This window comes from Corythoichthys intestinalis, chromosome 1, assembly GCF_030265065.1.
Source record: "Corythoichthys intestinalis isolate RoL2023-P3 chromosome 1, ASM3026506v1, whole genome shotgun sequence".
Taxonomy (NCBI): Eukaryota; Metazoa; Chordata; class Actinopteri; order Syngnathiformes; family Syngnathidae; genus Corythoichthys; species Corythoichthys intestinalis.
Window position 1 is genome coordinate 43,207,783 of NC_080395.1, and position 25,992 is coordinate 43,233,774.

The 25,992-nt window shown below is 39.3% G+C and overlaps 2 protein-coding genes across 9 annotated transcripts in view; both read right to left on the bottom strand.

Annotated features, from left to right (window-relative positions):
- mns1 (meiosis-specific nuclear structural 1) overlaps positions 1-9,140 on the bottom strand; it is a 26,975-nt gene extending 17,835 nt beyond the window's left edge. Inside the window, exons 1-6 of one of the 3 annotated variants that reach the window (XM_057851011.1) lie at positions 7,580-7,694; positions 7,439-7,486; positions 2,927-3,136; positions 1,635-1,762; positions 1,430-1,532; positions 1,084-1,313 (exon numbers count right to left, since the gene is read on the bottom strand). In XM_057851011.1, coding sequence (XP_057706994.1) covers positions 1,084-1,313; positions 1,430-1,532; positions 1,635-1,762; positions 2,927-3,136; positions 7,439-7,441 — 674 coding nt within the window. In that variant the 5' untranslated portion in view covers positions 7,442-7,486; positions 7,580-7,694. Of the gene's footprint in view, positions 1-1,083; positions 1,314-1,429; positions 1,533-1,634; positions 1,763-2,926; positions 3,137-3,233; positions 3,326-7,438; positions 7,487-7,579; positions 7,695-8,472 lie in introns of those variants that run through there. The other 2 variants (XM_057851019.1, XM_057851007.1) reach the window with 2 other exon arrangements.
- A 4,931-nt stretch (positions 9,141-14,071) lies between these two features.
- The window catches only part of znf280d (zinc finger protein 280D), a 40,152-nt gene continuing 28,231 nt past the window's right edge, over positions 14,072-25,992 (bottom strand). For 3 of the 6 annotated variants that reach the window (XM_057842985.1, XM_057842976.1, XM_057842995.1), the window contains 4 exons: positions 21,956-22,071; positions 21,858-21,882; positions 20,941-21,112; positions 14,075-18,958 (listed from right to left, as the gene is read on the bottom strand). In XM_057842985.1, coding sequence (XP_057698968.1) covers positions 18,218-18,958; positions 20,941-21,112; positions 21,858-21,882; positions 21,956-22,071 — 1,054 coding nt within the window. In that variant the 3' untranslated portion in view covers positions 14,075-18,217. Of the gene's footprint in view, positions 18,959-20,940; positions 21,113-21,857; positions 21,883-21,955; positions 22,072-25,992 lie in introns of all 6 variants that reach the window. The other 3 variants (XM_057843014.1, XM_057843005.1, XM_057842966.1) reach the window with 3 other exon arrangements.

Genomic DNA, 25,992 nt, shown 5'->3' on the forward strand with positions numbered 1-25,992 from the left:
GAGGTGCACGTCAGGCTGCGCGTGCGGTTGTAAATCACAGCCTTTAGTGTGGCTAAACCCCACACCCCACCCGAACTCGTCAGCGTTGATGAGTTCGGTTGAGGGGGGGCAGGCAATGTTTATTCTTGAGTATCCTGTTAGCCTCCCTTTTTTTTCCTCCTCAGACAAAACTTTTTGTCTCTTTTGTTGCTCTGCCATCTTTGCAGAATTTGCGTGAAAGTGTTCTCATCGACAGCCGTCATTATAATGAATGGGGTAAGGGACGTATGCCGTAAAGCAGACAGCACATTTGTAGTTTTTTTTTTGTGTGGCAGGGTTCCTGCCACCCTCGTCAAAGTAATTTAGTGATAGTGAAAGCGATACAGAACCCATCAAGATATATAAGAGGTGTCATTCAACTAGTTGTCAGTCGACATATCATCAGAAATGTTAGGAAAATATTTTATAAAGGTTGAAAAGTTACCTAGTGTTGCTTTAAGTGTTTTGGGGATCTTTTAAATTTAGGATTTTTCCATTATTAGTTTAGTTTCATTAGTTTAAGTTTGTTTCAATTTCATTTTCTATACATATTTTATTATTTTTTATTATTATTTTCACTTAGGTATCCCCGCCAATGTTTCTTTTTCATGGAAATTTGTTAAATGTATATTCAGGCATATTCAAACAAAACCAATTCAGCGTTTACAAATATAATTAATTATTGTGGGGATGCTTTGCAAAGCCACAGCGTACAACGACGAAACTGCTGACAGCCTTTAGCCTTGATTTCAGGAAGACGTATGGAGAATTTAAGAGGACACCGTCTGCTTTAAACTAAGAAGTCATGGTAAAGTAGATTTTGTTCATTTTTTTTGTAAATGTAGCAACCAGATTTTTACTGTTGTTATTTTTAAGTTAAGCCATCTTGTGGTTTCAGACCGGCTGTGAACACACAAGTGATAGTTGTGTTGATGATGTTAATTTGGTTGTTAATGATATTTTTGATCAAATATTTCTTTCAGAGCAAATGTTCCATATCAAAACCTGGACATCTGCGGCTTCTAATCAGGAATGAAGTGTAAACGTGATGCTCAGGAGACTCACATTTGATCCTCTTCGTAAATCTTGCGCACGATCTCGTCCACCATCAGCTTCTCCTTGAGGAAGTCGTCGTAGGCCACTTGTCTCTTGTGCTCTCGCTCAATGAGCTGCTGGTTGAGCTGCTGTATGTACTGGAGCTGCTCTTCTTGTTTCCTCTGCTCCTGTCGCTCCTCTTCCATGGTCGCCTCGTCGAACCTGCTCTTCATCTGGTTATAAAGCTCAGTCTCTTGACGCTGGTGCCAAAGAGGAGACGTGGACAGTACAGGGTATCACTTCCGCAGACTTGTTTCGGGAGATGCTATTAAATAGATGATTCATAGAAGACAAAAAGTGCATATGAGGGGATCACCATTATGTCACACTTGATAGCTTCATGCTCCGCCATCTGTGCCACTTGCTCTTTGCTCACGTAGGCCAGTTTCAACTTTGACTCCAATTCTCGAAGCTCAAGGCTAAAGAGATGTTAGTCAAAAGGTTTTAGCGTATTTTAGGTTCATGCTGAAGTTACACCCCAATTTTTTAGCCTTTGTGTCACTGGATGAATAGTACTGTACCTGTTCTCTCGAACAAACTGCCTCATCTTGCCTTCTCTTTGCCTCTCATGGTTGATGCGAGACAGCTCTCTTGCTAGTTTCTCTTCTTGTACAAGTTCCTTATTCTTCAACATTTTCTCTTGCTGGGCCTGCAAGTTGGTTAATTTGTGGCGGTGAGATGTGATTGCATTGACAGGGTCCATACACCTTTTTCATGTCCAAATTCAAGCATTTTTAAGGACTTTGAAGACCAATTTTCCACTTTTTCCAGTACATTTTAAATGTTATCACGATGTTTTTTTTGTTCAACGATGAGGTAGAAATAAAACATGTTGCCTTCTCACAAGTGTACAAACGTCTTCCAAGATGTTCTACCACCCTGGAGGCTCAAGGAATTTAGTTTGGAAGGTGCCAATTCTGAAACGACCAGGGAGGATGCGTTCCCGGCAGCAGTGAGCGCTTTGCACCTAACTCCAAGAGTGTCCAATAGCAGAGGTGCTGACGTAATGATAGAATGCATTTTGGTGGACGGAGACACATAAGTTACGGCTGAGGAAGCCTTGATAAATTCTCTTTCTTGAAGTTTGGGACACTCAAATTGCTAGGCTACAACAACAGCAAAAAACTTTTCCATTCTTGCCGAAACTACTAAAGCAATTTAAAATGAAATAAGCGGCTGTTTTCTTGTGCAAAAAGGCACGTCAATCGAGAGCCAGGCGAGTAGGCCGAGTCCTAAGTGGCAACAAAGCTGAGCGAAGTGGCTCTAAACCGGATTACATGGCGATGGCAAAGGGGGTGTGGAGGTCACGAAATAATTGGAATGAAGAGGAACTGGTCGTGCGATAAAAGTATTGCTAAATAATAGCAAAACCGCATGTGTGCATGCAGCATTTAAATACTACTCCAATTGTATACTGTTCTCTTGATTTAAAGCCAAACTACTCACACACGGACTCAAATGCACTGTACTCTTGGCAGCGACGATGTGACGCAGAGCATTAAATGAAACTTCAGAACGAGCATGTACCAGAGATGAAAAAAATGTATTTTCTTCATTTAACAATGAATATTTCTTCAACAGGGTGCTGAGAAATATTGTGTGCCTATGACTTCCAAGCATTTTCAAGGACTTCACGCAAAATTCAAGCATTTTTCAAACCCTGAAATTGTGACAGTCCGTACAAACCCTGAATTCATATACAGATGAGGCAACTGAATTACTAAAGTACCACTACAGTATCGGAGACCGGGAAGCATCTAATTTAAGTTCATGAGTCTGACAAAGTAAATTGATAAGAGGTTGGAAAACACACCTGTACCATGGCGTTCTCAATCTCCCTCTCTTTCTGCTCTTCCTGCACCTGTCGCAAAAACCTCTTCTTGTCCACGTTGTCCTCATCCCTCACAATAGCCAAGATCTTCCGGTCGCGGTCCATTCGCGCGGACTCCTGATGCCTCTGCTCCTCGATGGCACGCCGCTGTTCTAACATCCGATGCCGCTGATTGCGAGTCAGTTGACGATTCTTCACACGGCGGGAAAGACAGCAGTTTGAGTATTTATTCGAGTTCGAGATGCTTACTAATCAATTGTACGCTTTATAGGGCAACCATTGAACTCACTGGCTGCCATTGACATTGCCAGACATCAAATCCTTTTTGACTGGGAATGTTGGCAGCGATCATTTGCTGGACTTGTAGCGGCGTCATTGGCACTCTAAGATGAGCATCCACAGTCCTCCCAATTTAAAGAAAGTGGATGTCCATCATTGTCAATGTACGATTATGAATATTATAAAGAAAAAAAAAATCAACAATTTAGAGTGTTTTGGGGGGGGCCATAACCGAAATGTATTTGTTTTTCATTTTAATTTAGTTTTTATTAACATTTTTTACATGTCTAATTTTATTGGTTCATCAAAAATTAAATACATTAAAAAGACATGATTAATAAAAAAAATAAAAAACCTTCAACTCTAACTGAGGTTTGGCCTTCAGTTATGTGGTCATCCCAATTTTGGGCCAACGGGCCAATCTCCTAATGGTTAAGTACCACATTTATTATTTTCCGCACTATAAGGCGCATCAAAGTCTAAGGCACAGTAGTAGTAGTAGTTGGGGTTGCTTTATACATCCACTAGATGAAGCTGTGCTAAAGGGATCGTCATGCCATGATTGACCAATACATTTATAATTAGAGGCGTGCGAAATTTCCGATTCTTAGATTATTCGCGATTCGGCCGTGGAAGATTCGAGAACGATTCATAAACATCCAAATTCCGATTATTGAATTATACCAGGTAAAGCGAAAATAAAACACAGTCAGCGCGGTCTTCAGGACGCAATGAAGAACGGACCGAGAGTAAATATCATGTTCACCTCATGCCGCTAGTTAAAAAAAAAAAAAAAAAAACAATAATACCTCACTGCGGCCGTCAGCCGTTACAAACAGCGCCCAGTTGCTAGTTGCTACAAACATACGGCTATGGTACATATCACATACAGTGTATATCTAGAACTAGATGTGAAATGACAGATGACGGCCGTGTTAGATCATATACCAAGAACTAGATGCAAAATGACACTTTCTCGCACGAGTAAACAGGCGCCATCTTAAAGCAGTAGACTTCTCTAGAAGGCTCTGTTGTAGCGAACCTAATTACTTTTTATCTAAAAAAAAAAAAACAACCAAATCGGCAAAATCTTGACTTGAATCCATTTTTAAATGATGAAACAGTTTTAAAACTTTCACGTCGAAAGTAGAAGGGAAATTTATTACAGATGCACGATAATATCGGCCACCGATAATTATCGGCCGATAATGGCAATTATGAAGTCACACAGATAATCCAGATTAAACGAAATTCAACCGATAATGCAATCCGATAATTATATACTTGATTTAGCCTCGAAATGTGCGTAATCAACAGTTTTGTCCAATTCTACTAGTTTTAAGGAGGTGTTTTTGCAGCGTAGTAATGCGATAGATGTTAGGAATGGCTTACTTTTAAAGGCATTTTTGGGCAACTTGGGTGTTTACTCTCTAAGTAATTGTTTCCAAAAGCTTACCATTACACAATGTCATTGCCATTGTTTAGTTGTTGGAATTTACTACTTGTTCACATTTGATGTGGAAAAAAATAGCACTAAATTACATTTTTGCACAGTAACATTTGATCTTTGTATACTTTAAAATTTTACATATATATTTGAATAGAATTATCGGCGTGACATTATCAGTTATCGGGTGAAAGGGGCAGGAAATTATCGGTTATCGATATCGGTTGAAAAATAAATTATCGTGCATCACTTGAAATTATGGAATAACGGGAGCAATTTGAACAACTTTGAACAACTAACGGTTGATTCACAACATTAAATTAATTGAATATAGTTTAAAGCTGCCGATACAGAATGAGGACTGAGTATTTTATTTACTGTTTTTAACGGTTAACTTGATACTGAAATAGTAGTTTGTTTAGCCTGAGAGGATTTTTGAACAATTTTGGAACTAGTCTACAAAAAATTAAAAGCGGGGGGTTTGGGGGGTTTGTGGTGCATCAATAATCGATTTATAATCGAATTGGAGCCTCTGAATCGTAATCGTAATAGAACTGTTAGGTGCCCAAAGATTCCCACCTCTATTTATAATTATATATATATATGTATATATATATATATATATATCACTCACCGGCCACTTTATTAGGTACACCATGCTAGTAACTGGTTGGACCCCCTTTTGCCTTCAGAACTGCCTCAATTCTTCGTGGCATAGATTCAACAAGGTGCTGGAAGCATTCCTCAGACAGTTTGGTCCATATTGACATGATGGCATCACACAGTTGGTGCAGATTTGTCAGTAGCACATCCATGTTACGAATCTCCCGTTCCACCACATCCCAAAGATGCTCTATTGGACTGAGATCTGGTGACTGTGGAGGCCATTTGAGTACAGTGAACTCATTGTCATGTTCAAGAAACCAGTCTGAGATGACTCCAGCTTTATGACATGGCACAGTATCCTGCTGAAAGTAGCCATAAGAAGTTGGGTACATTATGGTCATAAAGGGATGGACATGGTCAGCAACAATACTCAGGTAGGCTGTGGCGTTCCAACGATGCTCAATTGGTACCACGGGGCCCAAAGAGTGCCAAGAAAATATTCCCCACACCATTACACCACCACCACCAGCCTGAACCGTTGATACAAGGCAGGATGGATCCATGCTTTCATGTTGTTGACGCCAAATTCTGACCCTACCATCCGAATGTCGCAGCAGAAATCGAGACTCATCAGACCAGGCAACGTTTTTCCAATCTTCTATTGTCCAATTTCGATGAGCTTGTGCAAATTGTAGCCTCAGTTTCCTGTTCTTAGCTGAAAGGAGTGGCACCGGCGTGGTCTTCTGCTGCTGTAGCCCATCTGCCTCAAAGTTCGACGTACTGTGCGTTCAGAGATGCTCTTCTGCCTACCTTGGTTGTAACGGGTGGTTATTTGAGTCACTGTTACCTTTCTATCAGCTCGAACCAGTCTGGCCATTCTCCTCTGACCTCTGGCATCAACAAGGCATTTCCACCCACAGAACTGCCGCTCACTGGATATTTTTTCTTTTTCGGACCATTCTCTGTAAACCCTACAGATGGTTGTGCGTGAAAATCCCACTAGATCAGCAGTTTCTGAAATACTCAGACCAGCCCTTCTGGCACCAACAACCATGCCACGTTCAAAGTCACTCAAATCACCTTTCTTCCCCATACTGATGCTCGGTTTGAACTGCAGGAGATTGTCTCAAACTATGTCTACATGCCTATATGCACTGAGTTGCCGCCATGTGATTGGCTGATTAGAAATTAAGTGTTAACGAGCAGTTGGACAGGTGTACCTAATAAAGTGGCCGGTGAGTGTATATAAGCATATATAAGGCGCATCGGATTATAAGGCACACAATCGGCTTTTGAGAAAACTGAAGGCTTTTAGGTTTAATAACCAAAAATAGTCAATTGCGCTTTATACAACTAGTACGAAAGACTGGAGATACTCGTAGAATGCTTGCGGCTTATTAGTAACATTATTTCGACTAAAAGTTTATCACGCTAAATGGACATTTTGGTTGGACAACTACACGTTAATAGGGAGGGGCAAATGCCCATCCCAGTCAAAATAGATTGGATGTCTTGCACCATCATTGGGACTGAAAGATTTAGCAGTCACAGCAGTCTTCCCGGTTTAAATTAGTTATCATGCAAGGAGTTAAATACCATGAAAAAACTAAAACTTGGGTGTTACTTGGGGTTGTAACAATTTGTCTTTATTCATTTTATTTGTATTCATTTAGTTTTTAAAAATATTGCATTAATTCATAAACGTATATAGTCATTTAAAAATTAATATAAAAATGTAACAATAATTATCAATTTTTAAAAGAAGTTAAAATGACCCAAAAATGTTACTTGATCTGTGAAGGGTAAAATGTTGAGTGTTAACTTATGAATAGCTGTCCACTCTAGTAACCACTGTCCACGAAAGGGTTAATAATGAGGCAAAACTGTCTCAATTCATTTGCTGCCATTGACGTCGAAAGGCGTCCAATCCGCTTGGACTAGGACTCCCACTGGGTCTCTGCTAGGTGAACTGGATTGGACGTCTATCACCGTCAAAGTCAGGTATAGTTAATTGTCATCTGTGCTTGAACAGTAGCACTAGCGAAGCACTCGTTAACTACAACGGAACTTTACAATGGCACACTGTGGTCAAATTTTGTCTCACTAGTAAGAAATGGACACACAAAAGCGAGCGCGCGCACGCACACACACTGGCGTTTTACCATGTTTGTCGTCTTTTCGGCGGTGAGAAATTCGGCTCGACGACTTAGCTTTGAAAACAATTAAAAAAAGAGGCAAAACAAAATAGTTAGCTTCAAGCGAGGCTAAATTAATGCATCCTTTCTTTTTCACTGGGTGAGTACCGTGTCTGCGTAAAGCTTTCAAGTTGTTTGAAGCGTGTTGACGACGTTTCGGCACACACAGACAGCCAATGTTTGAAGTTTCCTTGGAAACAGCGTCGGACGCTCAGCCAATAAGAAGGGCAGTTGGTGATTACGTCACTTCCGGTAAGTCACATCGTCCTCAGGTGCGGGTGAATACATGTAAATGGCATTTGATTAAACAACGTTGTTCAAAAAAAGTGCAAGGTTTCAAAACAAATGTACAAAGGCTGGTTGTGAAGTTATCACGACCTATGACATGACTATAAATCACTGCCGAAGCGTTCAAGCGGCTGAAATGTGGTAACTCCGCTAAGTGGGCCCAGTCGCTCCTTCGTTTTGGCTCATTTATTAGTTAGGCCTTAAAGCGCTTGTGACACGAAAAAGCATGTTTATTTCATAATACACGCGGTATTTTATGCTCCTGAATGATATGGACCGCTTGGATGTGTGTGGAAGCGATCGCTATATTTATTTAGTTTTTTGAATCCCGCGCCAGGAAAATGAGTGACTTCCGGCTTCGGTCTCGCATTGAGGAGGAGGGCGCTGTGACGTGTACGGTAGAAGACGTCCTCTTCACGCTACAGTGTACTGTTGTGTATGAGGACGAAGGATTCAGCTGATTTTGCGGATTAATACTTTTATTTTTTGCATCACGCCAGCCAAACGGCTGCAGAAAAATCATTCTGTATGCGGGAGAGGCGTATGCGCCTTTTTGGAGTTTCAAAAGGTTCCCATTCACCGTGGATATTTACTGTGGGACCATTGGACTTACAAGGAAGTGAGTAAACATCTTGTTTTGTATTATGTCAAATACGAATACAGTTATTACTAAGTAAACACTATAAAATTCCTTTAAATAAAGGACTACTTACGTTTGATCATTGATAGGCATGTAAAAAGCTATCCTCATGCTCATTAGCAGTTAGCTGTTAGCGCGTTAGCTACACAACAACTCCAGCCACCCTCCTCCAGGGAACGAACTGTAAATCGCTCTCCGCCGGGCGGTTTGCCGATCCGCAAAGAAACTCGACAACCGGGTCGTCATGTCAAATAATCCAGGCTAGTTATGTGTGATTTTCCACTTCGAAGACTTTGAAACATCCCTCGGTTCGGGTTAGCATGTCGGCTAGCTGTCACTCCTTCTGGTCTGTTTACATTCTCCGAAGCCGGGGAAGGGAAATGACATATGTCCGATTTAGGTGTCATAAAATATCGTTCGGGAGGTGTGACAGTAAAGGTAAAGTCGACAGTTTTGACCATTATGGAGTAATTTTGCCACGTCGTCTTGAATAAATGGATTTTTATTATTTTATATTCCATTTAGCACAAGTTATTTGTCATGACCATGCCATTTATTTAGCAACTGGGGAAAGTACTTGGGTAAAAAGAATATCCTGTAAAAATATTGAAGTAAAGAGACAGAAACAATGACATTTTGCCGCTCTCTTCGTCGCGTTTTCCTCATTGTGAATAGTTCCCCCTCGATGGGCTGACTGGTCCTTCTCAAGCCATTTATATAGCTATTGGGGAAAAATACTTGGATAAAAGGACTATCCTGTAAAAATATTGGAGTAGAGAGACTGAAACAATGACATTTTGTGGCTCTCTTCGTCTCGTTTTCCTCGTTCTGAACAATTCCCCCTCAATGGGCTGAATAGTAAAACCGATGAGCCCAGTCTACCGCTGACGTCATCCACCTGTTGGGGACGCTAAAGCCCTATAATGGTAGGCGTGGCTAACCGGCAGATTAAAAGACTAATTTCTCGTCATCTGCGCTTTGCTAAATTGTTGCATATAGTCGAATCGTCTCAAAATATGATTCTAATTCACATAATAATGCCATTTAAGACTTTTTTTCTGGTGTCGTATGCTCTTTAACCCAGGGGGTCCCCAAACTTTTTCCTGTGAGGGCCACATAACTTTTCCCTTCTCTGATGAGGGACCGGGGTCAGTTTGTAACAGAAAAAGTGTGACGATTGCAGGAGTAAGGAGGTAGATTTGTGTCTTTATTATTCAATCCAAAAAAAAGTTGCTTCGATCAAATAAAAAGTTGCTTCAATCAAAATATATATTTTCAATCAAAGAAAACGTCACTTCAATCAAAAAAAAAAATGTGTTTGAATGCAAAAATAAATTTGAAACTCAAAAAAATATATTTGAATACTATTTTTCTTTGAATTTTATTTTTCTTATTAAAGTCAAGTTTTTTTTTGATTGAAACACCATTTTTGATTGAAGTCATGTAATTTTGCGTTTGGACCACATTTTGGCTGGGACATTTGTGTCTTTATTATTCAATCAAAAAATAAATTGCTTCAAACAAAAAAATATATATTTTCAAAAGAAAAATCAGTATGAAGAGATGCCGGACTCCAGCAGACTCCGATGGCTGGATGGAGCCCTGGTGGCCATTATGCTTGCTTCATACTTTTATGTCATTGGCGTAGCCACCTGCCACTCAAACACACCGGAACTAGCGTTTAAGTTGAATCTTTGTGTCAAAATGATTCAATCGAAAAAAAGTGCCTTCAAAACTTTTTCCACTTCAAAAAAAGTGTGTTCAAAACTATTTGCTTTTCAAAAAAAGTGACACTTCTGAATTGGAATCATATTTTGAGACGATTCGACTATACATAAATTGGCAAAGCGCAGATGACGAGAAATTAGTTTTTTAACCTACGGTTTAGCCACGCCTACCATTATAGTGCTCTAGCGTCCCTAACAGGAGGATGACATCAGGAGGAGAATGGTTTCATCTGATTTAGAATTCAACCCGATGAGGGGGAATTAGTCAGAACGAGGGAAATGCGATGAAGAGACCAGCAAAGTTTCATTCTTTCAATCTCTCTGCTCCAACATATTTACAGGATATTCTTTTATTAAAATATTTTTTCCCAATTGCTAAATAAATGGTATGGTCATGACAACTAACAGTCTTTTGCTAAATGGAATATGAAATATTAAAAATGCATTTATTTATTAAGAAATGGGAAAATTACTCCATAATGGCCAAAACTGTCCATTTTTTGCACTTTCCGAACTATATTTTATGCCACCGGCTTTTGTCATTTCCCTGCCCGCCCCAGCTTCCGAGACGGAGGAAAGAGCGTAAACAACGACAGGCTGGCAGTGCTCGTCGCTGGGAATAAAAGCCGCAAATAGCCCATTCTCGGTGGAAAAAAAACGACCGACATCAGAGCACAGAGCTGCGCGTGGCCAAGTCGAGGAAAGCGCATTCTCGGCGGGCACGCGAGGAGGACCGATCGGGCTGGGTCAGCCAACCCGTCATTGTACTGGGCCCACGGCGGGCTGCCAGGGCTCCTCATCAAGCCGAGGAAAGCGCATTCTCAGCGGGTACACGAAGAGGACCGGGCGAGCAAAATACAGCCCGCTGTTCTACTGGGGCCACGGCGGGCTGGCAGTGCTTGTCGCCGGGAATGAACGCCAAAAAAATAGCCCATTGTTGGCCGACATGGGAGCACGGAACTACTCGTGGCCAAGCCGAGGAAAGCCAAAAAGGCTTATACGCATCTTCGTGGTGAAGCAAAATGTTTCTCCAGCACATTTGGCTGGCTTGATGCGAAAAATAAACGAAATAATCCGCAAAATCAACTGAATCCACAGTTGTTCCGCATACTGTAGTATTGGATGTATACTGAAGATGATATCCCGCTGACATCACATTCTGAATCCTCGTCAATCCAGGAAGTCACTCATTTTCTTGGCGCGGAATTAAAAAAACTGAATAAATATATCGATCGCTTCCACACACATCAAAGCGGTCCATTTCATTCATCAGCATTAAATACAGCGGAAAATATGAAATAAACATGCTTTTTGCTGTCATACGCACTTTTTAAAACATTTCTGCATTTTTTCAAATCGTTAATTAAGACTTTCTGCTAGATTGCACTTGACCTTGGCTTTTCCTTAAAATTGTTTTAAATTTACTGTAAATTTGTCGTCAGTATTACATTTTCAGAGTTTAATGCCGCTGGGATGCACTTGATCAGGGCATGTCTTGCTATTTAATGGATGGATGAAATTTTTCCTCTTAAGATATTCCTCAATTACAAGGTGGACAAAGTTTTAAGATAAGTAAGTTTTAAACTATTTCAATTTTTAAATATCAGGTTTTTTAAAAAAAACTTTCAGGTTATGGGTCACATTAAAGGTGGACAAAGTTTTAGGATAAAGTAAGTTTTAAACTATTTCAATTTTTAAATATCAGGTTTTTTAAAAACTTTTTGTATCCAATCGATGTTGTAGTCCAACAAAAATTTTTAAACATGATAAAATATGAATAATTCAGGTTACATTTTTCCAGTTGCATTCCAAAAGACTGTGCTCCGTCTGCACTGCCATACCCTTCCCAAAACAGATTGGACGTCTATTGCTGTCAATGGCACTGAAACATGATGTTCACTTATTTCCATTCCAAATGCTTACTCAATACTACTGCTGGTTCACCCAATTTACTGTACGGTTTAAGATGGTAAAGCAAATATATCAAAGTTGTCCCAAATGGTTTTTTTTAAATTGTGATTTTAATTACATATTAAGAAAAGAATATTATTCAAAGTTGCCTGGCTCCTGTGATCATTCACTGCCAGTGCACCCACTCAAATGAATTTGACTTCTATTGCCATCAATGTGAGTGTAGGAAATGATCATGTTGATCATTTACCTTTAGCCCTGCACTTCAAACTGATTGGATGTCTATTGGCATCAACGGTAGTCAATAGCCAACCTGCAATGTAAAACAAAGGCAATTTATAATAATCAGCCTCTCATGCATGTTCCTAATGAAGTTGATCATTTGAACCATAAAGCAAGTTTTTGGGTTACGTGACAGTATTTGAGCGCCATCTAGAGTTGAATTGAAGACTCAACATTAGCAATTTTCCGTGAAATGCTCAAAATGGGCCTCTCCGACCCTGTCGTATTTATTTTTTGCTTGGTAATTGTGAATTGAACAGGAGGAAAGAGGTCTTTGAAACTGAAACGTGTTAAATATTTTACCATCCATTTTCAACACCGCAACCCTTGTCCACTAACTCATTTATCCTTACCACTACATCACTACTTGCTGCTAGTCATTCACTGTATTCCAAATTTGTGTACACTATAAACTGTGTATATATATTTGCATTATTTTACTTTTGCCTTTGTTTTATGTGTTGCACTTTATGGCGAAGCTTTAAATCTCGTACTGTGTACAATGTAAATAAAGGCTTTTAATTCTATTCTATTAAGGGTCGTGGGGTGCTGTAGCCTCCAGCCGACTTCGGCTGAAAGGCCGACCACACACCAAACAAGTTGAATATTTATTTACTGCTAGTAAATTTTAACCATGAGAGCAGTATTTGTGTGCCCTTTTGTAGGGGAAAAAAAAAACTCTCAAGTGCACCTTCCAGTTTTGCTGGTTTGAGACATTAAAATAAAAGCATAAACTGCATGTGTGTTAGCCTATTTCTTCCTAAAGTGATGAGTAACATGTATTTGAATGTGTGTGTGAATTAAGTTGACATGGGCAGCTTTTTGCCTAGCTACAGTGGTATGAAAAAGTATCTGAACCTTTTGGAATTCCTAACATTTTGGCATAAAATCATCAAATGTGATCTGAACAAAATATTAGATTTGATGGTTCACTTATTTTTCCCTCTTCTGTCATTGTTTGCATTCTATCCTCATTAAAATATGAAAACCTATAAATGTTTGGGTGGCTTTAGTTAAAGCATTGTTTTTTCATCTGTCTGATTTTGACAAAGATCAGATCACATTTGATGATTTTGTTACTGGTGCACGATAATTATCGGTCCGATAGTAGGAATTATGATGTCATCCCAATAAATCCAATAACATTATTAATAGGACTGATAATATGTACTGTGCTGGCTGGCCTGGAAATCAGTTGACCATTTGCGGGGCATTGCTGCCACCTGCTGGTCAGAATTCAATGCATCTATAATTTGTTCCACGAACTCATTCACTTTACACAGTGCTGTGTCTAGCGGTAGCATTGACAATCGTGAATGCTTTGTTACTTACGTTTCCGCCTTGGAATTATGTCTGTAAATATTTGTTTACTATAACATATGGATGTGCAATATATGTTTACTTTGGTGGTGAAGGGTCATATGTACAGAACTTCATAAGTTATTGTGTTATAGAAGCCAGCCAATGCTTAAGGCTAGTAGCTCAAGCTAGTGTGCTATGCTATGCATACATATAATAGTTGTCATGTAAAGTTAGTCCTGTCAGCATGCTTGGTAGGAATTTATACTATGCAGAAAAACCTCATACTTTTTTTAATATGGGTTCACTCACTGCCGTTTATATTGATTATTATAAGGCAAGCCATTAATCCATTTTGTTCTTACTTATTTTTGTGATGAGGAATGAGTGATAAACCTTTCTACATAATGTTTGCATTTTACAGTGTTAGTTAAAAGTTAGTAAGTTATTGAGAGGCCTTTTCGTTATTGATAGGCTTGCCGTCCTGTCTCCCAGGTTAAGAAAGTTCTTTCATTGACCAAGACCACAACAGTCTCCTGTAGCACTAAATATTTTTATCTGATGACAAAGCACAATACCTGTTGGGTTTATGTTTAGTTCAGTGCTCATTGCTCAGGAAACACATCTTCAATTATACTGACTAATTGATTGTGATTGACTCAAATTATATTCATTTGAAAAAATATTGTGAAGCAGTATGCAATGTCAAGAGTGTTGTTAGCTCTAATTGCTGTGTCCAGCCGCTGTAACTCTGCTGCTCTCTGTGAACTCTCAACTCAGCCGGAACGCGCACGGCTATTAAGTATGTCACGTGACTGTGACGTAGCTGGTAACGCGCTCGGCCAAACGTACACACAACTTCCGTGGGTGAATTATGTTCCAAAATAAAGGGTCACCAAAATTTGCACTTTATTTGAAGTCAAGACTGTTCTTGTCTTTGTTTTGTTCATTATAATAATGTTCACGTCATTATAAAAATCCTGGTGAGGTTGAATCCACCTTTTTTTTTTAACCTCCAGGTGTTCAAAAATTCGGGTGAATATACATTTTAAAAATTATATATTTATTATCGGTTATCGATATCGGTATCGGCTTTGAGGAGCAGGAAGTTATCGATATCGGTTTCAAAAAATGGATATGGTGCACCCCTAGTTTATGCAGAAATTTGAGAAATTCCAAAAGGTCCAGACACTTTTTCATACCACTGTATCGGAGGGCAGGAAAATATTTTTCTTCTCGTTTGTAAAAATAAGGAAAATGTAATTCTTCCCCACAAACAACACAAAATTCACTCAGCCAAACACACAAGTAGTAGAATACCTCAGAATCTTTGCAAAATGGAACCATGTTGGAAAAATTCACATTTTTATATGACTTCAACGCACTGTTTTTAACTTTTAGTAATTCTACTTCTCGGTGCGCTTCCAAATCATTTAATATGAAAAATATACATTACAGTTTATTCCAATACCATAATGCAAAGAGGATTAGTGCCAGCCAGAATATTTAGGATTCTGACCTTGTCATTAGCTAGTCAAAATGATTTGACATCGAGCACTGTCAATGGCAGCTAATGAGTTAAATGATTGCCCTATAAAGTGTCAACACTGTGACTTGTAATAGTCCACACATAATAAAGACATACTAGGTATTTTGTCACCCATTTGTATGAGAATAATTATACAACAGCATTGTTTATTTCAGTTCTTAAGATACAAATCTGACGTCAAGCTTTTTCAATATTTTACATCTAAAGTTGCGTTTAATCTGTTCTTGATGTGTGGAAAAGAACAAGAACCAACAAACACATTCGACAAACTTTGGGGTCAAACACAAAGCTTGGAAGCTTTTGGCCAATATTCAGATATAACATTGGCAATCAAGTATTGTATATCCTCTCCTCCATTCCGGTCCATCTCTGTACACAACATCTAAAGTACAGTGGTGCCTCAAGATACGAAATTCGTTCCCAAGTGGCCATCTTATCATGAATTTTTCGTATAGACCCTACCCACCGACGTCATAAAACCACGTGCTCGCTGTATGTTTCCGCCCACTTGTCCGTCATTTTGTCTCTGTATTAGCATTGGTTTCAATTGATCGAGGAATTTAAAATGCATTTCATGGAAGACCCGGTGCTTTCTGATGCCGTAAACTCACTGGATGTGTTGCATAAAAGGCGTTATGTGGAAAAGCTTCGTTCTATACAGTCGCCAGATCCATATTTGATGCCCAAATCGATGTTTTTCGACCCACTGTCTTCGCCCTGTCTGCCTGACATCTGCTACGCTGATATTTACAATTATCTTGTCCACACAAAATCAGCCTATTCTCACGAAAATTTGAAAAACACTTTAAGAGCTTGGAGGCTTTTAAATACTTCGTTGCTGGTTGGGTGAAACATGTCCTCGTCCACGAAAATTCGGCAGGAATCTATCTTGTGCTTGGAAAGGTGAGTTACGAAATTTTCAATTCAAAATCTTTTGTTATTGCTAACATCCACTTTCAAGTCTAATGTATTTCATGTCGTTTGTCAATGGAGTTAAGGCTTTTAACGTTTATATGGTTTAGCGATAGCACTCTCACTACATACATACGTGTATGTTGTCGGCGATTAGCCTAGCAATGATCTTAATTGTGGTTATTTGTCAGCCCCGTAGACGAGGCCAGTTTCTTTCACTTGGTACCAGCTAAATATTATTCAAAAAATAACGATGGTGGAAGAAAGGGAAGTCACAAACATCTTGAATTTGAAACTATGCCGTACTACGTCGTATGTTGTCGGCGATTAGCCTAGGAATGATCTTAATTGTGGTTATTTGTCAGCCCAAAACCCTCTAAGTATATCTTAAATGCATCTTACCGGATATAAAATGACTACTACATAGTCTGTGGTGATTTTTTGGTGCCCAGTTTTCACGTCAAATTGCAACCGTCCATTTTGCTCTCCTCTTTGGATCCCTCGGAATACGGTAAAATTTCAAGTCTCTCCTTCCATCTTCTCTGTTAGTGCAACCAACAGCCACACACGCCTTCACCATTTTGATTATTAATGTTAAGGAGCAGAAAAACACGCCGTAAATAGGAGAAATGTACGTAGCCGTAACAGGTTAACACTATGTTTTGACGAACAAGTGGGCGGTACCATTCAGGAGAGTGGAGTTGTGACGTCACGTGGGTAGGGTCTATATACAAGTTTCCTGAGCGAAACATGGGCTTGGAAAATTTCTGCTCCGAACTTCCCGTTTAGATAAAACATCATGAGTTGCGGTTGAAGTTAGCAGTGTGTTGACGAAATCAAAATCAAACCAAAGGAACCCACTGATTCTGCACAACGTAAATGAGGGTCAGGGACTTTCTGTGCTGAGCGTGGCTGTGCGAACTCCTGGAAGCGCCTAAATATATGGTTTGAAGGGGAATGTTTTTATCACCGACCAGCTACAAAGCACCACTGCGGATGTACTCCACCATACTCCTTACATCCGAAACCAGCAGACAATATTTCAAGAATGTGGATCACTTTTCTAAACTTAAAGGCTCCACCTAAAAGATTATATGTTCGTATTTATCACTTCGTTGATAAAAAACCCACCGAATAACATCCTTTCTCTTAACTTTGGTTGTGTTGTTGTAGTAGCATCTACATCAGCAGCAGCAGCAGTTGCAGTAAAAATGATTAAAACTTCATCATTACAATCATCATCGTAATATCAATAGTAAAGGCAACAATGCGCCAGATTTTAGGTTTCGTATTTTTGTAGAACATACCTTCCATAACACAGCGGCACCTTGACTACACGAATGCCCGGGACCCGCGATACATGTACAGCCCGCAGTTTAGACGTCTTCCTCCTTTGTTACCAACACCCATGCTTTGTGGTACGGAGCATTGAGGCACTGCCTTGGTTCCACACCGCCTTCATGATGACAAAATTCCCGTATTCGTGTATGACGACACATCTAATTTTGTGGCTGTGAAGGTCCTGGAATGCCTTTGAGCTTTTCAGGACCCTGATGGCGTTTCCGTCCACTGCCATAGAGTCAATAAAATACATTAATATTTTACTTGTGGTCACCTTTGGCATTTCTTTATGTTGTCTTCCCATGATGACATGGCAGAAGGATGCGTTATTTCCAAATAGTGTTTTTTCAGGGGTTTGAGTGAGTGATGATGCCACTCCAGTGCCACTGCTGTCAATATAAAATAAGGTAAAAATGGAAGTCGTGAGCAGAAAGCAGGAAGTGGAAGTACCTCGGAAACTTGTCTATACCAAAACTTCCTTATCTTCAGGCACCACTGTACTGTGATAAACAGTATAACAGTAAGAGTTTACAATAAATAAACCATTCTGCACATAAAATGTGTGACGGGCGGATGGCAATGGTACGAACGCATCGGTCACTGGTAGTGTACGGTGAGGTTTCAAAATAAACTATGATTAGCAATAATCCAGCTATCTACAATGTGCATTTGGCTGAAAGTTTTTAATGATTTGTCCATCAAGTTCAAGACAAATACTGTCATTCTAACTGGGGAACGATTCAATGGATTCAGAAATACAAAAAGTTTGTGAGGGGCATTGTTCGTTCAGCATTTTGCTACTCAGTAAGAGATAGAATCGGAGAAACAGGGTTTTTAGTGTCTTCAATTGGTTTAACATCCTCAAAGCCTTCTGGCGTGCAAGAAGGAGAGGAGTCAGACCGTGATGCATTTTCTTCTAGGGAATCTTCAGCAGCTATTGAGCAGGGCAGAGCTGACGTACCTCCGGGAGACACTTCAACGGCTGAGGAGCTGGACACCGTTACATTTTCTTCTAGGGTATCTTCAGCAGCTACTGAGCAGGGCAGAGCTGACGTACCTCTGGGAGACACTTCAACGGCTGAGGAGCCGGACACCGTTGCATTTTCTTCTAGGGAATCTTCAGCAGCTACTGAGCAGGGTAGAGCTGACGTACCTCCGGAAGACACTTCAACGGCTGAGGAGCCGGACACAGTTGCATTTTCTTCTAGGGAATCTTCAGCAGCTACTGGGCAGGGCAGAGCTGACGTACTTCCGGGAGACACTTCAACGGCTGAGGAGCCGGACACTGTTGCATTTTCTTCTAGGGAATCTTCAGCAGCTATTGAGCAGGGCAGAGCTGACGTACTTCCGGGAGGCACTTCTACGGCGGAGGAGCCGGACACCGTTGCATTTTTTTCAGGAGAATCTTCAACAGAAGCCTGCAACACGGGTTCAGGTGGAGGATGTTCAACCGTCACGGGGGATAAGTCTTCAGTCTTTTCAAATTGCTCAGGTTTTGAGGAAGTTTCTGTTGGTAATTCTTTTACAACTGTGAAGAGCTGCGAAAAAACAGACATAGAGAATTTAGTATCAATATAACCAAAATGATCACAACACCAGTCCTGATGTGATCACTTGTCTGTTTGCTTAAGCATGGAGGCAACAAATTAGTTGAGACGCACCACAAAATGATTGAATTGTCACTCAATTCATGTAGATTGTATTGGTCTGACTCTCCAACAACACCTGGACATCACAGAGCGAATTGAAACCTTTCACCCCACGAATTCTAAAGCCAAATTGTCCTCTAATTCTGGAATGACGGAATTGATATATTATATATCCTGGAAAACACAGACAAGGCTGAAAAAGCAGTTTCTACTCTTGCAGCCCTCTTTAAAATAAACTGCTGTATTTCAAGGCAAAATAACTTGTGTTTGATAGAACAATATGTCTATATGCTGCCATAGCAGTTTCATGGCGCATTAAGCCCCAGAACTAGTTTTAATTTGTCCGTTTTACCCTGGAAACGTTTACAGACACAGCGCAACGGCTTTTGTTTCAACCCAGCCATAAAAAGAAAGCTAATTAATTATGTTAATTATTCAAAGTCTGTCATTTTTAGCTTTGAATCATTAATTGATGTCTAATATTTAGTTTAAAAAAAAAAATTCACTTGCATATTTTAAACCTTTAAACAAATTACGTCAGAATGAAAAAAAAAAAAAAGTGTCTGTAAATAGGTCACGGATATATCTATCTCCTAACTATCGGTTATTTGTAATTTTTTTTCTTGTTACTGTCGCATTTCCCCCGATATTTTAGATGATAAATAATCAATCCAAACAAAGAAAAATTGAGAGAAAAAAAAACATTTAAAAGGGTAAATATATGAAAAAGAAAATCTCGACCACTCCTTGATGTCTGCGATTTCTGCATCGTGACCCTTGTTATATTACCATGTTAGACCCATAAAATCCCCAAAAAGTCCAGCTATGGCCATTCACAGCTATGTCCTGACACTCGGTGATACACGCTACACGGAGTTTTTGAATCGAAACAAGGTAACTACGCGATAACATCTCGGTAAAATCATGGTGTCTTTAATTATGCTCTCTCATGCTCTCACCTCCAGTTAGGGTTTAGGGATTTAAAACATTTTTTTTTTTAAATGCCCTCCTGTTCAAAATATTTCTTCCCCCAGAAAATTGAGATTTTAAGCTTTCCAATGATGTGTCACACATGCATATAGGACAATTTTGAAATTTGGACAAATCTTAGAGGAACTTCAAGTCACCTGAGTGTTTTCTGCCATATATATATATATATATATATATATATATATATATATATATATATATATATATATATATATATATATATATTATTATTATTATTATTATTACAGCTTAAGATAAACGTAAGATAAATCTAATAATGATCAAGTCATATCAAATATTGACATAAAATTTTTTTATATGTTTGATATTTACAATATTTTACATAATCACAGTAATGGTTGCAAATCCTTAGTATTGCTAGCCTTTTCTCAGGTGTAGAAGTTATCTGTTACAGCTGATCAACATGACAAATGTACTGTATGTAAAAAAATAAATAAAATAAAAACAAAACAATATGATGATATGCATAACAGATTTGGATGAGGTAGAGTTAGACTTTCAATAAAGGCTAAATATTTTTACAACTATTTTACTACATTTGTGCTAGCAATTAATTCTTTAGGAAAACTGTTTAATCATGTCAAGTCTAGCGTATAATGTGATCCAATGCTTTCTTCTTCAATCATGATAAAAAGGTTTTGGTAACAAGTATGTTCTGGGACACACCTCCCAAAGAATTATAATTGGAAATATGTCTATTGAAACTAATGTTCCCACGGTTACAAGGGGTAAAGAGAAAACAAAGGGGACTACAAAAACTACAGTCCATATGTTTAGTTACTTTTATATTGATTATTTTAAATTAGAAGAATGGGTTACCAAATGTCCTTCAATTCTGGAATGCGCCACTTCAACCATACCTTTGAAGAGCCTTCTTCTGATGTCTCTGTTTTGCTCTGTTGTGGTGTTAAGGGGGTTAGAATGATCAGTTGGTCATGTCTCAGGATGGCAATTTCTCCTCTTTCCTGTGCTTCCTTTAGCTGGGGGAGTAGTTCCTTCCTTTTCATTTGGATAGAATCACTGGAGTCTTGGCTTAATTCAAAAGACGGGATAAAGGTAGTGAATATTCAGAATCTTGTTAATCTTAAGTAATGTATAAGAAGTTGTATGTACTGTATATATGTTGGGTTTGAGTATATACTTAATTGTGAAACCTTCATATGCATTAGGGATGTCCCGATCGGATCACGTGATCAGAAATCGGGCCGAACGCGCCATTTTTCAGAGGATCGGAATCGGGAGGAGAGGATTGGGTTTTTATTTATCATATATATATTAATGTTTTTCTGCTTCTTGCTCGTACAGCGCCACACCCTCCCCCCTGGCAGGCAGTGTATCCAAACTGTCCAGTGCAACTTGCGTTTGGTACTTAAAGTTATCGATGATTAACAGGTTTGTAGCTTTGATCTTGCAAGCTTAGTAGCTCTTCAATCGAAGGCACAAATGAGTCAATCCACTTGCAGCCCAGCCATGAGTGTGCCGTGGCAACTCACTGTGTAAATGAGAGGCTGCTCTCAGCAGTGTGAGCGCAAAAGCATGAGTGAATTTGAGTTGATTCACTAAATGAAGCATTCTTGTTTAAAAATAATTCACATTATGAAGGCTGCACGGAGAGACAGTAGCATGTTTGGAACGTTTGTTCCATTTTTAAAAAATAGATACTTTTTTTGGTCTCAGGTGCATAAAGAATGCGATCGGGACATAGCTAATGCATGTTTTGAGTTGTTATAAGGGAAAAGTAATGCCTTATAATATGCAAATCACATTGACTACTCACACTCCAGTTGAAGCTTTGAGACCTGCTGGGTTAAAAAAAACAAAAAAACTAAGCCTTGAAACAATAAAATTGTGATGAAATGACTCACAAAATCCTACCTTTCTCCTCAATGACTTTGCATACATGATTTGGTCTTTCATTCAAATGTTTGCTCATTACGTCACCGCCTGACGCGTCTACCAGGAGGTCACAGTTGAGACACACCAGAGTTAATCTACAGGAAGAGTGTCAGAGAATTTTTACACATCATTTAAAACCAATGAAATATTTTATGACATAATTAGATAAGCCCATTATTGTCACTGTTCACATTGAAATATTCAACACCAAAGAGCCGATCGAAACAAGTGGTAGTATCACTTTTTTCAGCCCAAAAATTGTTCCTTTCTTACTAGTTTTTCTCATATGTTAAAACACTTATGTGAAATGTGTCCTCCATTTTCCTACATGTCTAAACACAACAGACATTTTTACAGCTATTTAAACAAAACCAAACTTTTCATTTCAAAACTCTTCGCACCAAAAGGGCAGCACGAAGCTTTCAAAAAAGTAAACACTATACACATCATTAGTCACAACAGAAAAACAATTGAAAACACAAGATTCAATTTGTGAGGAGGTTCTTTGGTTCACAACTGCCTTTGCATAGTTTTGGAACCTGATGTTCTTAGAACAGATAACTGTAGAGGATTGGGCATTTAGATTTGTAAGATTCATACTAATCGTATGAATCTATAGAAAATACTGTATATATACAGTGCCTTGCAAAAGTATTCGGCCCCCTTGAACCTTGCAACCTTTTGCCACATTTCAGGCTTCAAACATAAAGATATAAAATTGTAATTTTTTGTCAAGAATCAACAAAATGTGGGACACAATCGTGAAGTGGAACAAAATTTATTGGATAATTTAAACTTTTTTAACAAATAAAAAACTGAAAAGTGGGGCGTGCAATATTATTCGGCCCCCTTGCGTTAATACTTTGTAGCGCCACCTTTTGCTCCAATTACAGCTGCAAGTCGCTTGGGGTATGTTTCTATCAATTTTGCACATCGAGAGACTGACATTCTTGCCCATTCTTCCTTGCAAAACAGCTCGAGTTCAGTGAGGTTGGATGGAGAGTGTTTGTGAACAGCAGTCTTCAGCTCTTTCCACAGATTCTCGATTGGATTCAGGTCTGGACTTTGACTTGGCCATTCTAACACCTGGATACGTTTATTTTTGAACCATTCCATTGTAGATTTGGCTTTATGTTTTGGATCATTGTCCTGTTGGAAGATAAATCTCCGTCCCAGTCTCAGGTCTTGTGCAGATACCAACAGGTTTTCTTCCAGAATGTTCCTGTATTTGGCTGCATCCATCTTCCCGTCAATTTTAACCATCTTCCCTGTCCCTGCTGAAGAAAAGCAGGCCCAAACCATGATGCTGCCACCACCATGTTTGACAGTGGGGATGGTGTGTTCAGGGTGATGAGCTGTGTTGCTTTTACGCCAAACATATCGTTTTGCATTGTGGCCAAAAAGTTCAATTTTGGGTTCATCTGACCAGAGCACGTTCTTCCACATGTTTGGTGTGTCTCCCAGGTGGCTTGTGGCAAACTTTAAACGAGACTTTTTATGGATATCTTTGAGAAATGGCTTTCTTCTTGCCACTCTTCCATAAAGGCCAGATTTGTGCAGTGTACGACTGATTGTTGTCCTATGGACAGACTCTCCCACCTCAGCTGTAGATCTCTGCAGTTCATCCAGAGTGATCATGGGCCTCTTGGCTGCATCTCTGATCAGTTTTCGCCTTGTTTGAGAAGAAAGTTTGGAAGGACGGCCGGGTCTTGGTAGATTTGCAGTGGTCTGATGCTCCTTCCATTTCAATATGATGGCTTGCACAGTGCTCCTTGAGATGTTTAAAGCTTGGGAAATCTTTTTGTATCCAAATCCAGCTTTAAACTTCTCCACAACAGTATCTCGGACCTGCCTGGTGTGTTCCTTGGTTTTCATAATGCTCTCTGCACTTTAAACAGAACCCTGAGACTATCACAGAGCAGGTGCATTTATACGGAGACTTGATTACACACAGGTGGATTCTATTTATCATCATCGGTCATTTAGGACAACATTGGATCATTCAGAGATCCTCACTGAAATGTCTGGAGTGAGTTTGCTGCACTGAAAGTAAAGGGGTCGAATAATATTACACGCCCCACTTTTCAGTTTTTTATTTGTTAAAAAAGTTTAAATTATCCAATAAATGTTGTTCCACTTCACGATTGTGTCCCACTTGTTGATTCTTGACAAAAAAATTAAATTTCATATCTTTATGTTTGAAGCCTGAAATGTGGCGAAAGGTTGCAAGATTCAATGGGGCCGAATACTTTTGCAAGGCACTGTATATATATATATATATATATATATATATATATATATGTATATACATACACCAGTGCTTCTCAATTATTTTCCGTTACGCCCCCCCAAGGAAGACGTAAATGTTTCGCGCCCCCCCCCAACTCTCTGCTGCCACTGTAAATAGTATCATTCGTCTATATTACTATTATAAGTACGCCTCAGCCTAACATTGTGTCCTTTTTTTTCTATTAAAGAAAAAAAGTAACATAGATCAACTTATAATAAAGTATAACTTTTTTAACATTGTGTTGCTTGTAACAGAAAAGACTTAATGCGCATCAATTTGCCTGAAGTTAAAAAAAAAAAAAAAAAAAAAAAAAAAAAAAAAGTCACATCCAAACTGTAAAAATACACTCAAGGTACATTTTTGACCATTTGAAACTGAAAAATAAAATGTAATAAAATCAGTAAATAATAACAAATTCAAATTGATTAGAAACATTTCCTCTTCAGGACAACATGCCAAAAAATTTGACCGAAAAAAAAAACAAAACTGAATAGAAGGGGGGAAAAAGGTCTCTGGACAGAAGGAAAGTTTTTATTTTCGCTGATTCACCACAGTGCTCACTGGTTTACTGATATAACACTGACAAAGCGGGACGATTGTGACAATTGGCAATATTCGGCACATTTTCGCTGAAAAACAATCAAGCGGCTTGTCAATGAGATTGAGGTCTAATGTCTTTAAGTGGCGTCTTAACTGATTTGGCTTCTCCGCTATAATCATTTTTAGACTCAGTAAACAGTGGTCTTTCCTCATTTCCCACTATATTAAAAGTCAAAGGCAAACGGCCCGAAAAAAGCGCATTCTCGGCGGCCGAGGGAGAACCGTAGGTGAGGGCGGTGGTCGTGACGATCCCAAGCCGAAAACGGCACTTCTCGGCCGGACACGTGAGAAAGACAGTGGGTCGCTGCGTGAGTCCAGCTCTGCATGAGTCTCTTCCGTGTGCTCTTGCTTACTTCAAAAATACTGCACGCACTTTGAAAATGAGAGCGCCACTGCCACCCACGGAGTGGATGTGCAAGTACACTTTATTCTAGTACGGCAAAAAAAAAAAAAAAAAAAGCATGTTCCCCGAGGTCACTCGCGCCCCCCCGGCATCGCTCTGCGCCCCCCTGGGGGGGCGCGCCCCACCATTTGAGAAGTACTGACATACACACACACACACACACACACACACACACACACACACACATTACTGAACAGTAACAAGTTACACAACTCAATGCAAAAACAATATTGCATACAACAGTAGTTGTTGAAAAATAGTTCAGAGTGTCAAGTTTTTTTCTTTACTGTATGTAAGCCAATGGTACACACAAATTCACGCGCGCAAGCCTATAGTATACGCACATACGGTTGAGTAGACACGCCTACAAAGTATTAGCACAAATTCACATGCGTGCGCACACACCCAGGCGTATGACAGATCAGAATGCCCTTTACTGTCATTTCACAACAAGTTGGCAAATTAAATTGGTGCTTCTCCCTATTAGTACAGAGAATATCTAATCTAAAAACATACATCTTCAAAATCAAGAACTAAATGGCAAGTATAAAAATGGTTCTTTCATTAAATGTGTTTAGACTTCTGCTCATTTGATTTAGTGAGTTGGATTTGGGGTTTTAGCAATTGTGAAAAACTAATCAGCAGTAGAACAGTTATCGACGCATGCCTACTTATAAGGTTTTTGAGATACGTGTTGTCATGTTGCCAATTTTTGCTTTGACA